At 35.1% G+C, this 15,396-nt stretch overlaps 1 protein-coding gene across 1 annotated transcript; it reads left to right on the plus strand.

Moving 5' to 3' along the window:
* Positions 1 to 7,817: 7,817 nt before the first annotated feature.
* On the plus strand, positions 7,818 to 13,444 carry LOC125669960 (cyanocobalamin reductase / alkylcobalamin dealkylase-like). The gene is made up of 4 exons (XM_048904839.2): positions 7,818 to 8,008; positions 8,872 to 9,066; positions 11,805 to 11,960; positions 12,546 to 13,444. The coding sequence occupies exons 1-4, from the start codon at positions 7,919 to 7,921 to the stop codon at positions 12,939 to 12,941; spliced, it is 837 nt and encodes a 278-aa protein (XP_048760796.1). The 5' UTR covers positions 7,818 to 7,918; the 3' UTR covers positions 12,942 to 13,444.
* The last annotated feature ends 1,952 nt before the right edge of the window (positions 13,445 to 15,396 follow it).

The following is a 15,396-nucleotide window of genomic DNA, read 5'->3' on the forward strand; positions in this document are numbered from 1 at the left end:
GTGATTGTGGGCAGTTCTTGAATTAAGTATAGAGTTTTCTTCTTGAACTGTTTTCAAATTGCCTTTGACTCTGATCATTATTGAGCTCATAAGCATTCTGTGTGCTTCTTATGATCATCATTTCTTTAAAAAAGAGTTGTGATCCAGACATGATTTACATATTATAATGATGAAACAATTAAACATTGGGATAAATAGAAAAATATCTGCAATGGTTAAATGTTCAACAATGGGAGGCAAGGAGTTGAACCTGATGAATTATAATTGAATCAATAAAGCATATGATTTATGATGAAGTGTTATACTGATCAATATGTTGAAATGTATCAATTTGGATATACATGTACCTTTAAATAATCTACAACAAAAGTGTAGTTTTACTGCAAGAACTCTTCTTTTTTTTTTAAATCATTTGATTTTGGATGTTAACTGCAGAAATACCAAGAACAACAAAGTAATACAAAACTTTGGATAGGAGAGAGGAAATTATAACGGTTACGTGTTATAACGGTCACATGTTATAACGGTCACGTGTTATAACGGCTATGTGTTATAACGGTTACGTGTTATAACGGTTACATGTTATAACAGTTACATGTTATAACGGTTATGGGTTATAACGGTTACGGGTTATAACGGTTACACGTTATAACGGTTACGTGTTATAACGGTTATGTGTTTGGACAGCTCTTCCAATTAAAAGAATTTAGAAAAAAATTCCGCATTCATTAAGTTTTCCAACAATATATTTCAACATGCTGTTGCAGATCAAATGTAATCCAGATGGAATCTCCCATTATTTTTATTTTGTGAGGTAAATTTAGTCTTTAAATGACTGTTTGTGACAGTGTCGTCAGTCATTTATGTGTTAATTGGATGCATTTTGCAAGTAATTGTACAACTCGCTTTTATTTTTATCTATTTTAACCTTTGTTTGACTGCTACATACAATGTACACTATTAATTTTAAGCTTTTTAACAAGGTGCTGTTTGGGTATTAATTACTATTAAGTTATATCGCCTATTAAAATGTGATGTCATCAATACATTTTAAAGAAATAAGCTCCTTAGCTTTCGAACACAACCATGCAAGATGCTATGCAGGCACTAATTCAATATTTTATTGTGTTGACCAAAATATGATTAAGTAAGAAAGGTTTGGAAAGGATGCACCACATTAAATGGAAGGATTATTTGATCAAAAGGCTATAAATCTGCATGGATTTACCTTTACTGTTTCATCCAAGATATTATCAAGACATGAAATTGATTTACACGACATTGTGATACAATTGATACATCTGCAATTTCTCCTTCAGAGCATTTAATATTTTCATGAGGTGTAACATTCACTGGATCCTGTTAGGGTATTCATTTGTAAAGCTTTGGAATCCAGTATAGGTGGTGGGTATAACTCTTATTCATTTGTTCCATTGACTGGGATATTAAATGTGTTTAAAACTGGAGTGTAATCTTGAATAATTTCAACTTATGAAAGGGAACTTTTAGTATCAATTGGATTATACCAAATGTCGTGGATTAAAGCCAAGTTGGTTTAAAATACAGTTGTAATAATGATGATTGATTGTTTGTTTTACGTCTGATCGAAAAAATTTCACACACATTGAGACGTCGCCAGCTGCAGTTGAAGTACCACAAATTTAGACCTATGCTTAGCGCTCAGGGCCATAGCAGTGAAGGTCCTTTAACATGCCAATGCTTGCCATGACATGGGACCTCCGTATTCAAGGTCTAAATGCCGAGCATTTGTTGAAGAAGCAATCGCTACCTAGGTTTGACATTGCTATGGCACAAGCGGGGTTCGAACTCTCGACCTCCCGGTTACGAAGCGAATGCTCTACCACTGAGCTATCATGACTGGTTAGAAATAATAAACCTTACAAACAAAACTATGTTAATTGTTGCTTACATGAAGCTTTGTCAGCTGGAATCAATACATGTGTAATAGGAAGGGAGAAAATGCAACGAACCAGACTGGAATTCGAACATGGGGCCCCCTGAATCTCTAGTCAGGTGCTCTACTAACTGTGCTATCTGGGCAATGGTGATCAAAGTCATTTGATTGCCACATTCCTCTCTCCCTGAATATTTATGTCTTAATTCACACCTTCAAGACATAATCCCAGGATCTCTATTCCCTGGCAGGCATTTTCACAGCTATCGGTTCCAGCTAGGAGCTAGTCTATAGCACCAAATGCAGCAGGAAGGGAGAAAATGCAACAGATCAGACCGGCATTCCAACTGTATGGGCCCCCTGAATCTATATAGTCAGGTGCTCTACCAACTGAGCTATCTGGCCACCGGTGATCGAACCCATCTGACTGCGACATTCCTCCCTCCTTAAATGTTTTCACACCATGAAGACATCAACCCAAGATCTTTATCCCCCGCAGGCCGGCATCTTGTTTACAGCTAGTACTAAGTGTAACAGGAAGGAAGAAAATGCAATGGACCAGACCGGGATTCAAACTTGGGCCTCCTGAATTTTTTGTCAGGTGCTATCAAACCCGTCTGATTACCACACTTGAAATGATCTATTGGAGCTTATATTGTGTCGACACCAACCAAGTATTATGGAGCACCAAATTAACAATAGGTGTCAGGATATAGAATTAATAGTCATTTAACCGGGGTCCACCACTTAATTTATGTGGTGGCCACCATGTAAATTAACTGGCGGTCGCAACTTGATTTATGTGGTGACCGGTGTACCAGTGACAACTGGGGGCCGCCACTTAAGTTATACATGGCGGCTGCCAATTTTAAACACAATATACTGGATTCATACTGCTGAGTGATTATTTTTGATAGATTTAGAATAGTACGGAGGTTTCTACATGTAGCATATCGTTTTTCAAAGTGTGGGGACAGTCGTCGGAGAAATTCTCTTCTACAATTGTTGACAAGCAGAAAAGGAACCTAAAAATTTCTCTTTTGCCCAAACTTCATGCTCCTAAATTGGAGGGAGGGGGCTCCGTTCGTCCTTCAATTCATCCGTTCATTCATAATTATTACCTTTTTACTATTCATAACTACATGTACCACCAAATGAGTGGGTGGGGGCAATCTGCCAACTAATCTTATTTTACATTTGTATGTGAAAATAACAGAAAATGAACGTTGTTAAAAAGGTGGAGGGTCAGCCCCCTGATTCTACGTGCCTGATACGTTTGGTATATAAAGTACACATGAAGATTTTCTCGTGCATGAATCTGTCGACATTTGATATTATGAACATTATATAACTTTATAATTTTACAGCAGAATTGACAATTTCAATTTTGAGAGAGAGGAAAGAAAGAGGGGGAGTTGAATAACTGGTGGTCGCCAGTTAATTTATATGGCCGCTAAATAAATTAAGTGGCGGCCGCCTAATCTCGCTGAGATTAGTGGCTTGCAAGTAAAAGAATATTAATTCTATATCCTGGCACCTATCGGCTTCCGCAAACATAAACTCAAATAATTGAAGATCTCATCATATTCAATTATTGGGCGCAATGATTGAATTGATGTGCGCATCAAATCAATTACTGCTCTCTTTAATTCAATGGATAAGAACAATAATTGATTTGATGTGTGCATTAATTCAATCTATGAGAGCAATAATTGAGTTGATGCAACTGCTCATGAAAATTCAATTATTGCTCTCATCAATTAAATTGATGCACACATCCATGTGATGGAATTGTTGCTTACAAAATGCATTTGGAGCTTGGTGTAAATAATTTGATGACCTTTTTAATTCAATTGAAAATATATTTTAATTATTTACAACACTTTTATAAGGAATTGATACACGCATCGTTTTTTTTAAAGAGAGCAACAATTCAATTACAGAGATCATTAATTCAGTTGTGGATATGTTGAATTGAAGATATCGCTAGTTATATAGTTGCTCTCTCTAAAGGAATTACTGTAAAACAAACTTTATTCGCGTGCAAGAAATTTTTGCGAGGTTCCTAAGAACCTCAACGTCGCCGCAAAACAGCCCTTTAATGAGCGCCCAATCAAATTGCCTCATTAATTATTCATCAGAACGAGTGAGTAGGAATGAATGGACCCACGGGTGATGGAGAGAGGAACGAAGCGTAATCAGCCGTGGGTTTCCGACGATGGGTAGATCTCTATCCATGTGAAATCGAAATAAAAGACAACGCAGAGTCCTCCACATCTGCGTCATACTTAGATATTTTATTGAAAATAGATATTAAAGGCAAACTAACAACTCAACTTTATGGCAAACAGGATGGTTTCAGCTTCTCCATCGTTAATTTCCCATATTTATGTAGCAATATTCCATTATCACCTGCATATGGTGTTTATGTAAAGGATATAAGTAAAAAAAACCTGTCCATTCTGCGAGAGAAAGAACTGATCGAAGCCCCATAGGATGGACAGGCTCAGGTAAACCCATTGACAATGATAATTATAAAGCTATTTTTGAATAGTCTGACAATATAACCAGTCTTGCGTAGAAGTATGTTTCTTTTGTTCGCTTATTGGACAGTGTCAAGTAAGTAATCAAAGGTGACATGTACTGGAGGTTTTATATTCACTCACTCTATAGTACTGAGCAATATGAAAATGTCCTCCTCTGATGGGAAGAGCATTTTCATTGCAATCAAAATTTGAGGATTTTAATGAAAGTACTGCGAATGTTATCTTGATGAGTGTTATATTCTGGATGTGGAGAGCGAGATAGCTACTGAGCCAAATTTTGATCCGAAAAGCATTGTTTTCGAATATATTGGATGAGGAAATAATTAACGCCAGCCAAAAGAACTTAATACATCCATCTCATGAAATGAAATGAAATTATTCATGAAAGCGAGAATAGCAAGAGATGTTTGTAAAACATATAAATATGGCACGCCAAATTCACAAAAATTAGCTAAACATAGTTTCACAGTTGATAAACTAGGTTTATCGACTGTAAACTATAGTTTACGAACTGTAAACTATAATTAACGATTCGTTAACTATAGTTTTCATCCGTAAAACTATATTTAACGGTTGTAAACTATAGTTTACAAATGCTAATCCAAGTTTATCTGTCTTTAAATAAACGTTAACAATAGATTTTGCTGATAAATACAGATTTACATTTGTAACTATAATTTACATTCGTTAACTATAGTTCACAATTGTTAATCCTAGTTTCACAAATTGTGATACTATATTTATCAGACTTGTAAACCGTAGTGTACAATCGTGAAACCGTATTTATCAGATAAATCATGTTTTGCAATCGCTAATGATTGTTTTCATTGTTAATTATAGTGTACGCTTGTGAAACATAGATTATCTGTTAACTATGGTTTACAGATGTGAAATATAGATTAACGTCGTTAACTATAGTTTACAGTCCGTAAACTATAGTTTACAGTCGATAAACCTAGTTTATCAACTGTGAAACTATGTTTAGCTCATTTTTGTGAATTTGGCGTGCCATATATATACTCCCATGGTGCAAAATAGAAAAGGGTTATACAAATGCTTCATTTAATTGATAGTAGTATCACCTATTCAAAACATTGAGCAGACAATATCTTCTTATTTCAAGAGTGGATTGACCATGTGACCTAAAATCAATAGGGATCATCTACTCCTTATGCTGTACCAGTGTACCAAGTTTGATGTCTGTCAAGCAAAGGGTTCTCAAGATATTGAGCGGACAGTATATCCCCAAGTCCAGTTTGACCCTTAAGCTTTGACCACGTGGCCCCAAATCAATAGAGGTCATCTTCTCCCGAAGATGTACCTGTGTACCAAGTGTGGTGTCTGTTAAGCAAAGGGTTCTCAAGATATTGAGAGGACAGTATATTCCTATTCCAGAGTAGATTGACCTTTGACCTTTTTACCTGAAAAACAATAGGGATCCTCTTCTACTCACAACCAACCCCTGGCACATATGAAATATCATTGCGATCAAGTGAATGGTTCTCAAGATATTGAGCGGACAACATGTGGTCTACCTACCGACCGACAGTTGCAAAGCAATATGCCCCTCTGCTTTGAATGGGAGCATAATAATTCAGACTTAGGATATGCTAATAAAGAAATCATAAAAAAGCGTTGCGGCGAAGTTTCGGAACGTGCCTCTGGATCCAGCGAAATTCAAATACAGCATGGGAATATGTCTTTCAAATTTAAGTTTTGATGCGATGTAACCATGGCCAATGGAATTAAAAAGAATTGTGAATCTTGAAAAGTTGGAGCAGAGGGGAAATATCGTTTTTAAAGTGTTTCAGTGATTTTTCCGATATCTGTTGATTATTACTTGTAGGGAATTTAAAATTAAATTTGTATCTCTTTGACAAATGTATTTTCTTTCTCTTATTTTCAGCCTACCTGTAGACGTCTAATAAGCTATTAGGTTTACCTGTAGGTGTCCAATAAGTTGACAATTACTGTCCATTATTTTTAAGAACGGACAGTATCTGTCCTTTATTAAAAATAATGGACAGAAATGGTCAACTTATTGGACACCTACAGGTAACCTTTTAACTACAAATGGACTTTCTTCTATTTCAAAGCTTAAAAAGACAAAAGATTGCGTAAAAATATGTATTAAATCTCTCAACTGATTCGATACGCAAGAGCTTGTTCAACGAGGCAGGCTACTGACAAACAAGTTGATGGTGCAGGCCACTGCAGGGGTTTCAACCGTCTCGTTTAAAGTCCGCATTTCTCAAACTCTTTGGTCGTTGTAATGATTTAGTTTGCCAGTACAACTTAATCATTGGGTCAAATGCTGTCTGACGTGTTTCATACCGACTGTTAGGCCGTTCTTGGCACACGGATTTTGACTGATAACTCAGTTAACCTTATCAAGATAGAGGGCTCACGGCGGGTGTGACCGGTCAACAGGGGATGCTTACTCCTTCTATGCACCTGATCCCACCTCTAGTGTATCCAGGAGTCCATGTTTTCCCAACTCTCTATTTTGTATTGCTTAAAGGAGTTGTGATTGTTCACTGTTCGCTATTTTCACCTTTCATTAACGTAGTTCCACCCTCTTGTGACGTCATAAAATTTCGCAAAGTCAACGATTTAATAAGATTTATGCATGACAGGAACATAAATTTTGTTGGAGTCTTTTTCAAAAGTTAGTTTAAATAATCTTGTTAACCATAAAATATTTAAAAGGTCTAAGTTATATATGAATAATCAATTATACGTTTCAAAATATAGAATCCAAGGGTAATAACTCTGTTTTCATTAAATCACTTATCAAGTCCATTATGCGATAGATTTCCTTTATTTTTCATAAACATTTTGTGTATAATTTTTTTAAAGAAACAGTTTCATGAAATTGTTATGAATACTTTTATATCATTTTAACCAGTTTTTGTGAAAATTTGATAATGCTGTTTAAGGAAAATTGCAATTTTCTGACGTTGATCGATAACAGGTACATGTATATATGTGTGCTAAATGATAAAAAAATCATTGATACCGCAACATATTTATTTTATTATTTTTATCTAAAGAATCAACAATCAATTATAAGATTGAACCTATAATTCTAGAAGGGTGAAATATCATTCTAGTCCAACATATTATCCAATCTAATTAAAATTAGATCCTATGATCCGCTCAGATGTAAGATGAGCGGATCATAGGATCTAATTTTATTACCAAAATGCACCTCATAAGTATGTTTTAATTTCTGGTGTTTGTTGTATATATGTTTCATGCGTGCTACATAATCAGATAAAGAGCTTAACCAAGCTTCTCTGATGTGCATTTACCGATATAAAAAAAATTACTATTAATTTATCATCGGGTTCGGCGTGCTAAAAAAAGAAAAACTGTTGGTCAGAATTTCCTCCTATTTCAATCTTCACACACTCGTTGTTGTTTGTTGACGGGCGACATGTCATGATATCAAACTATGGATTTAACTAGAGAAAAGCAACATACAATTATCAAGAGGGCACAGGAGTCGTTAGACTCGTTTGGATTTGAAGTACATCCATTTAAGGCAAGCTTCGTGTCTTTTACATACATGACACATGTACTACAATTACAAGTTACAACCATTTTACTGTTCTAATGACGTTTTTGTAGAATGGCTTCAACTTCATTCAAGTTAAAGAGACTTGCCACAAATATATATTCGATATTACACTGGTACTGGTTCTGCCTGCCACGATCCATAAAATAATCAGTGATGTAATAGTGTACGTGCGAGTAATTTTAAAAGATTCCTCTTGCTCTTATACCCGCTTTGATATTTTGATCTGATTGCAAATGTAAGAGTCAGAAAAATCTTGAATAAGTGTATGAGAAGGTGTGGCAGGATCTGCCAGTTTATCACACTGCACTGCAACACAGGGGGTCACATCTTCGCAAGCCAAGTGTGCAGCTCGTGATGAGAGTAAGCGAGTCGTACACTTGACTTGCGAAGATGATTGAGTCAGAGATTCGTAAATGGTGATGACGTCACATATTTTACAATGTACAATCTTCATGGTTAACATTTAGAACTTTATAGGGGCCATTTGGGCTCCTTAATTTTCAAAATTGATTGGTCCACATAATGGCACATCTTTTTTGTGTGTGTGTGTGATATTGATCCACGGGCCAGCCCACATTATACTAATTTGAATTTTACTCCTGCTTGTCATCTACAATACTATAATATTATAAACAGGTACATATGGATTTCATGTATTCAGGGTAAAAGGGCCATTATGCATGCCATCCTGATATCAACTTTATAACAGCGAGATAGTTTACATTTGATGTATAGACTGAATAGACTTGAGTTCTGTTTTCGCTTTAATATATGACTTTATAAGTTATTGTTTAGTATTTGTCACTAAGAACCATTCAACTTTGCAGATTGGTTGGTATAATGAACAAGTAAAGGATGTGTTCAGGCTTTCTTACCCTGCAGACACATTAGGCCTCCTGGTCATTAGCACTCCTGATATGTTTGAGAGGGCATTCATACCCTTCCTGAAGAACGAAGAGTGCAATGAAATCAGAGATCCTATAGACCAATGTGTGGTTCATTACTTCAACAAGGTTAAACAGGTATCAAATTTGAATATTTTAAAAGAACTCGAGATATTTCATATGTGACAGCATTCTTGTATGTTTGAGGGCAGTTTAAAAACTTTGCAAACACTGTAAATTACAAAGTATTCAAAAAATGAATTCTATTGCAATATATAGAAAAGATACAATGACTTTTACACAGCAGGTTGAGAGTTCATGGAGCATTTTTAAAACATAACAATTTCTTTCAATGTTACCTGACATCAAACATCTTTTCAAGATTTTCACAATGCACATCACTCAATTTCACGCACTTTAAATTTCGTTTCACCCACTTGTAAAATGTACCTCTATAAAATGACTTGTCTGTGTTTTTCATTATTTTTTTGTTGTGTATTTTAGCTCAGTTAGATCTGAGAATCACTGACCACGCAGAGCAGATTTCACACGGGGAAATAAGGGAAAATCCAGGACGGATATCAGAACCTGCAAAAATATCAGTCCTTCTGGACATCCTTAAAAATGACAACGCCAGATAATATATCATGGCTCTAAGACATGTAGTCCACCTCCAGCAGCATCCAAACACATTTTTGTCTCATTTGCTGATTGGGCCACAATAGGGGATTAAAGTTTTACATGGGGATATATTATTATTATTTACTTCTAATGTATACTTAGAAAGCATATTTTCTCTCCATTTCCATAACAATGTCCTCCTTTCCTTATAACGTTTATCAGACGTCAACTTTTAGGATAACTCTTTTGCTTTAAATCTAGAAAATCGGCATAGACAATTTGGTCTATCCCAATTACAATTGGCGTAGACCGGTGTCATTTGACATAGACTCGGTCTATGGTTAATTTCAAACACTGTATGAAGTATCTTCAGGTAGTCAAATTCAAATTGTTCAGTCAAGAGCCTCTGAGGTAGGGTGGGGCCATAATTGGAAATCAAAGTTTGATATGGGTATATGGAGGAAATTAATTAAAACACTCTTTTCAAGATTAACAGGGCCACACTAAATGCAAATGTTCCGATGTTTGTGCATGGATTCAATTTTTTTATGCCCCTGTCACTATAAAGTCAGGGAGGGGGGGGGGTGCATATTATAAATATTTTGTCCTGTTTGTCTGAAACTTAAACCATGTTCATAACTTTTGAATGGTGAGTGATGGGGCTCTCATATTTCATATGTGTAGTCCTTGTGACAAGTCATTTCTTTTTTTTACCAAAGTTTTTGACCTTGTGATCTTGACCTTTGACATACTTTTAAGAAAACCTAACTAAGGTGGTATCTCCTGAACTGTATGAGGTAGGACTTTCATATTTTGTATTTAGATTCTTTATGGCAAGAAATTTCATTTGATGCCATGTTTGGCCTTGGGGTTTGGCTTAAATTTTTCAAAACTCGAACAGAAACTTTAACCTTTCTCATGGCTTTTGAAAGGTGAGTTATACATCCACAAGACCTTTCTTTTGGTACCCAAGTTTTTGACCTTGTAACCTTGACTTTTGACCAACTTTTAGGACTATCATATTTTGTATATAGATTCCTTATATCAAAAAATTACATTTCATACTATGATTTTTTAACCTTGTGACCATGTATCATGTTTATGTCTTGACCATATGGGGCTAGGTTGGGGTCACAAGATGTGGTTAAAATTTCTCATGGGAATAAAGACTGCAAAAAATCACAATAGCTGAACAATAGCAGGGCCAAAGTGACTCAGGTGAGCAAAGTGATCTACGTGCCTCTTGCCCATCGTTAGACGAAATGTATTATGTTGTGGCACTATCCTCACATCCGTCTGTCCGGTCCGGACCTTTTTAAGCTACGGATACATGTACAGTGTTGAAATTTGGTTGTAAGAGTGATTTTGCATTTCAGCTAGATTGGTGCACTGTGACCTACTTTAGGGCTAAAAGGAGGGCAAACAGTTTTCCAGACTTTTTTTTTTTTACAGATACAGATATTGACCTTAAATTTAGTCACAAGCTTCCTCACGGAGGAATACAAGTTTAGATTGCATTTCAGCTGGATTTGTGCACAGTGACCTACTTAGGGCTTAAAGTAGATCAAACAGTTTTCCAGATTTTTTGTGTGTTATGGATACATTGCCCTGAAATGTAGTCACAACCTTTCTCTCAGATTCAGTTTGCATTTCAGTTTAATTGGTGCACCATGACCTACTTTAGGGCTAAAAGTAGGTCAAATAGTTTTCTGGACTTTTCAAAATTTATCATTATTGATACAGATATTGCACTGAAATTTTGTCATCATTTTCTGACGGCCGTATGATGTACCTTGTTACCATTTATAATGAATGATTATAAAGTGGCAACATTCCTTATATTATTCAAACTTTCACTAAAAGGTGTTTAATTACTATTCTGATATCATATCAAATTTTGTGCCCTGAAAAAATTGATGAATCAAAACATACAATACCCTTTAAGAAAATTTGTGAGAAAAACATGCTCCACAAACTACTTTTCAAATATTTATTTAAGCTATATATTTTAAAATTCATCAGAAAACATCAAATATGTACATATTCATTAGAATCTACAGTGTACCTAAAGTTTAAGTATGCAAAATTTTATTGGTTTTGGGCGTATAATACAATCTCAACGGAAGTTTTTCACAAAGTTTTTGAACAGCCCTTGTATATGAATATATGTTACATCGTCATGTTTAGAATTACATTTTTAATTGAGGAAGATTCCAACTGTCAAAATGATGTATTATATGCTTCTTCAATTTTAGGTTTTTCCAGATTGTGATATTGAATCCATCCATGACTTTGAGATGCACCACAGCAGAAAGCCAAAGATTTTGGTTCAAACAGTGGGACATGTCTCAGGGGCGGTGTATTACTACCAGAAGTCTGATGTCATAAAACAACCCTGGCCACCGGAAAAGGTGAATGCAGTGTTGGAATTATTTGTGTGAATTAAATGAATATTCATTGTACAGTGCTTTTTAAATTTTACCAAGGTCCATTAAGTATACCATGTACCTAAAGGCAATTATATTGCTGGGGTTCGAATTTACTATTAAAGAGTAAAGGTATAGAACTCTAAATAAAGGGTACCCCAAGTTCGCCGATGAAAAACCAATAAAAAATAGAATGAAATTCAGGAAGAATTTTGGTAGTAATGCAGATTGATTATGTATGAATATATTAGAATATAGAGTATAATTTTTTACAATTTGGTTTATTGTCTTTTTATCAGCAAACTTTAGTACTCTATATTTTAGAGTTCTCTACCTTTACTCTTTATTAATAGTAAATTCAAACCCAAGTGATATACCGGTAGTTGCCTGTGCAAGTACCTATACATACATATATACATGTTGTGCAGAAAGAAAGATTATTTTTAAGAACTAAATACAATAGTTTGAAAGTGTGTCCAGTTCTAATATGAATAGAGTTTGTAGATATTAATTAGATTGCTTTTAAAATATGGTATTGTATCTCTAAAAGAGCAAATTTGCTTTATTCAGAAAATCTGTGGCGTTTGTTATCACCCAGCCTATGGTGGATGGTTTGGCCTAAGGGGAGTTCTTATTTTCAAGGAGATTCAGTGTCCCCATCTGCAGCAGTCGGAGCCACAGGATGTGATACCTAGTCTAGAGATGAGGGTAGAGCTCCTGAACAAGTTCAACTTTCACTGGCAGGACTGGACATTTAGGGACCTCATTCCTGTCAGAAAGAGATATTCACAGGAACAAATGATATACTTCTCCACAAAACCAAAGGATCGTGCAAAATTGATTGAAAAAATAAAGTCATCGGCAACATTTTTACCAGACAGTCCAAATGACCTGCAATATCTAGATAAAGGACATTCAACAGACTCTTCAGATATAAATGACATAGATATAATCCAGACTGGTTAAGGTATCCTCTTTTTTTAAAAATACATTTCTCAACTAAAAAATGAATTTACAATGAACCCAGTAAAGGGTACTGTAGATATTGGAGGCATGGTAAATTTTTAATTTAAGTAAACCTGCTTTTAAGATACACGAAATACTAATTGTTCGTCCTCCATGAATCACTTGATCTTTGAGTTTACACAGTTGTTTCTTTCTTTCATTATTTATCTCATTTTCTTTACGGACCATATATTATCTCTGACCTGGTCAAGCTTTATTTTTTGTCAATTTTTTAAAATGTTCCTCATTTATCATGATATTTATGGTTTGAGTGAATAAACTGAACAGTAGCGAATGTAAATGTGTCTTTTGAAATTGGTATTTATAGATGGTTTTAAGTATTGTTGATCTCAGATTGAATAAATGAGTGGTGACTTCTTAATAATTGTGCTGACAATATACTCTATTTGTATCAAAATGACAAAATTATAATTTTGCTTTGAATAAAAGTTATAGTAATCCTGTATAATATAATATATTTGTTATTTGGTTTAATATGAGGGTGATCAATGATTCATTGTGGTGGATTGAAATGAGGCATTTAACCTCCCCCCCCCCCCCCAATTCAACATATCCACAGTAAGGATCTCTTTTATTGAATTGCTGCTCTCTTTAAAAGAATTGATATGCGCTTTAAGATATCTTCAATTGAATTAAAGAGATTTTTACGAAAGCTAATTAGGATCATTTAACAAAAAATATTTCTGAAGGCATAATAATGCGAATCAAACGCAAAGTGATGTGAAGCAAAGGCGTTATAACGCAAATGAAAAGCGTAATGACACAAAACAAATGCGGATTTAAAAGGGGTATAATAATGCATACCAAAGGCATTGTAACACAAATGAATGGCGTAATAAAGCAAAACAAAGGCGTATTAATGTGAATGAATTGCGTAATAACACGAAAGAAAGGCATAATAATGCAAATTAAAGGTGTAATAACGAGAAAGGCGTGATAATGAAAATGAAAGGTGTATTACTAGTAATGCAATAATAACACAATTATAGCGCGAGAGTATTGCTAGTAATGCAATAATAACACAATTATAGCGCGGGAGTATTACTAGTAATGCAATAATAACACAATTATAGCGCGGGAGTATTACTAGTAATGCAATAATAACATAATTATAGCGCGAGAGTATTACTAGTAATGCAATAATAACACAATTATAGCGCGAGAGTATTACTAGTAATGCAATAATAACACAATTATAGCGCGGGAGTATTACTAGTAATGCAATAATAACACAATTATAGCGCGGGAGTATTACTAGTAATGCAATAATAACATAATTATAGCGCGAGAGTATTGCTAGTAATGCAATAATAACACAATTATAGCGCGGGAGTATTGCTAGTAATGCAATAATAACACAATTATAGCGCGAGAGTATTGCTAGTAATGCAATAATAACACAATTATAGCGCGGGAGTATTGCTAGTAATGCAATAATAACACAATTATAGCGCGAGAGTATTGCTAGTAATGCAATAATAACACTATTATAGCGCGAGAGTATTGCTAGTAATGCAATAATAACACAATTATAGCGCGGGAGTATTACTAGTAATGCAATAATAACACAATTATAGCGCGGGAGTATTACTAGTAATGCAATAATAACACAATTATAGCGCGGGAGTATTACTAGTAATGCAATAATAACACAATTATAGCGCGGGAGTATTACTAGTAATGCAATAATAACACAATTATAGCGCGGGAGTATTGCTAGTAATGCAATAATAACACAATTATAGCGCGGGAGTATTACTAGTAATGCAATAATAACACAATTATAGCGCGAGAGTATTACTAGTAATGCAATAATAACACAATTATAGCGCGGGAGGAAGGTGTGATATTGCTCCTTTGTGTTTTTACGCTTTTCTTTTGCGTTAATACACCTTTGTTTTGCATTATTATGTCTTTCATTTGTGTTATTGTGCCTAGCTTTCTTTCGTGTTATAACTCCTTTTTATGCCTTATAAATCTCGTTATTAAGCCTTTGGTTTGCATTATTATGCCCATTTCGCATTAGTACGCATTTCATTTGCGTTATTACACCTAAATAAATAAATTAATGACTTAAATAGGAGACATATTTCAAGTTATGTAAAATCCATGAGCTTGCGAGGGCTTCGCCAACCCCACTCCCCGGGCCCCCACCAAAGCCCTGGACCCACTGGGGGCCTCAAGGCGCCCCAGACCCCCTGCCTCATAAAGTGCCCCCCCCCCTAATATTAAATTAATAATGTAAATGACTTTGTTGCTGGTTTCGAGATACGTCCGAGTTATTTCCCATTGGAGAACTCTCGTACTTAGTAAGGTGCAAAACAACTTGTTTACACGCGGGAGTGGGACAGATAAGTGAATCTGCTCAGTAAGTTTATCATACGCAGTTTCATCA

The sequence above is a fragment of the Ostrea edulis genome, chromosome 4 (genome assembly GCF_947568905.1).
Source record: "Ostrea edulis chromosome 4, xbOstEdul1.1, whole genome shotgun sequence".
Lineage (NCBI taxonomy): Eukaryota > Metazoa > Mollusca > Bivalvia > Ostreida > Ostreidae > Ostrea > Ostrea edulis.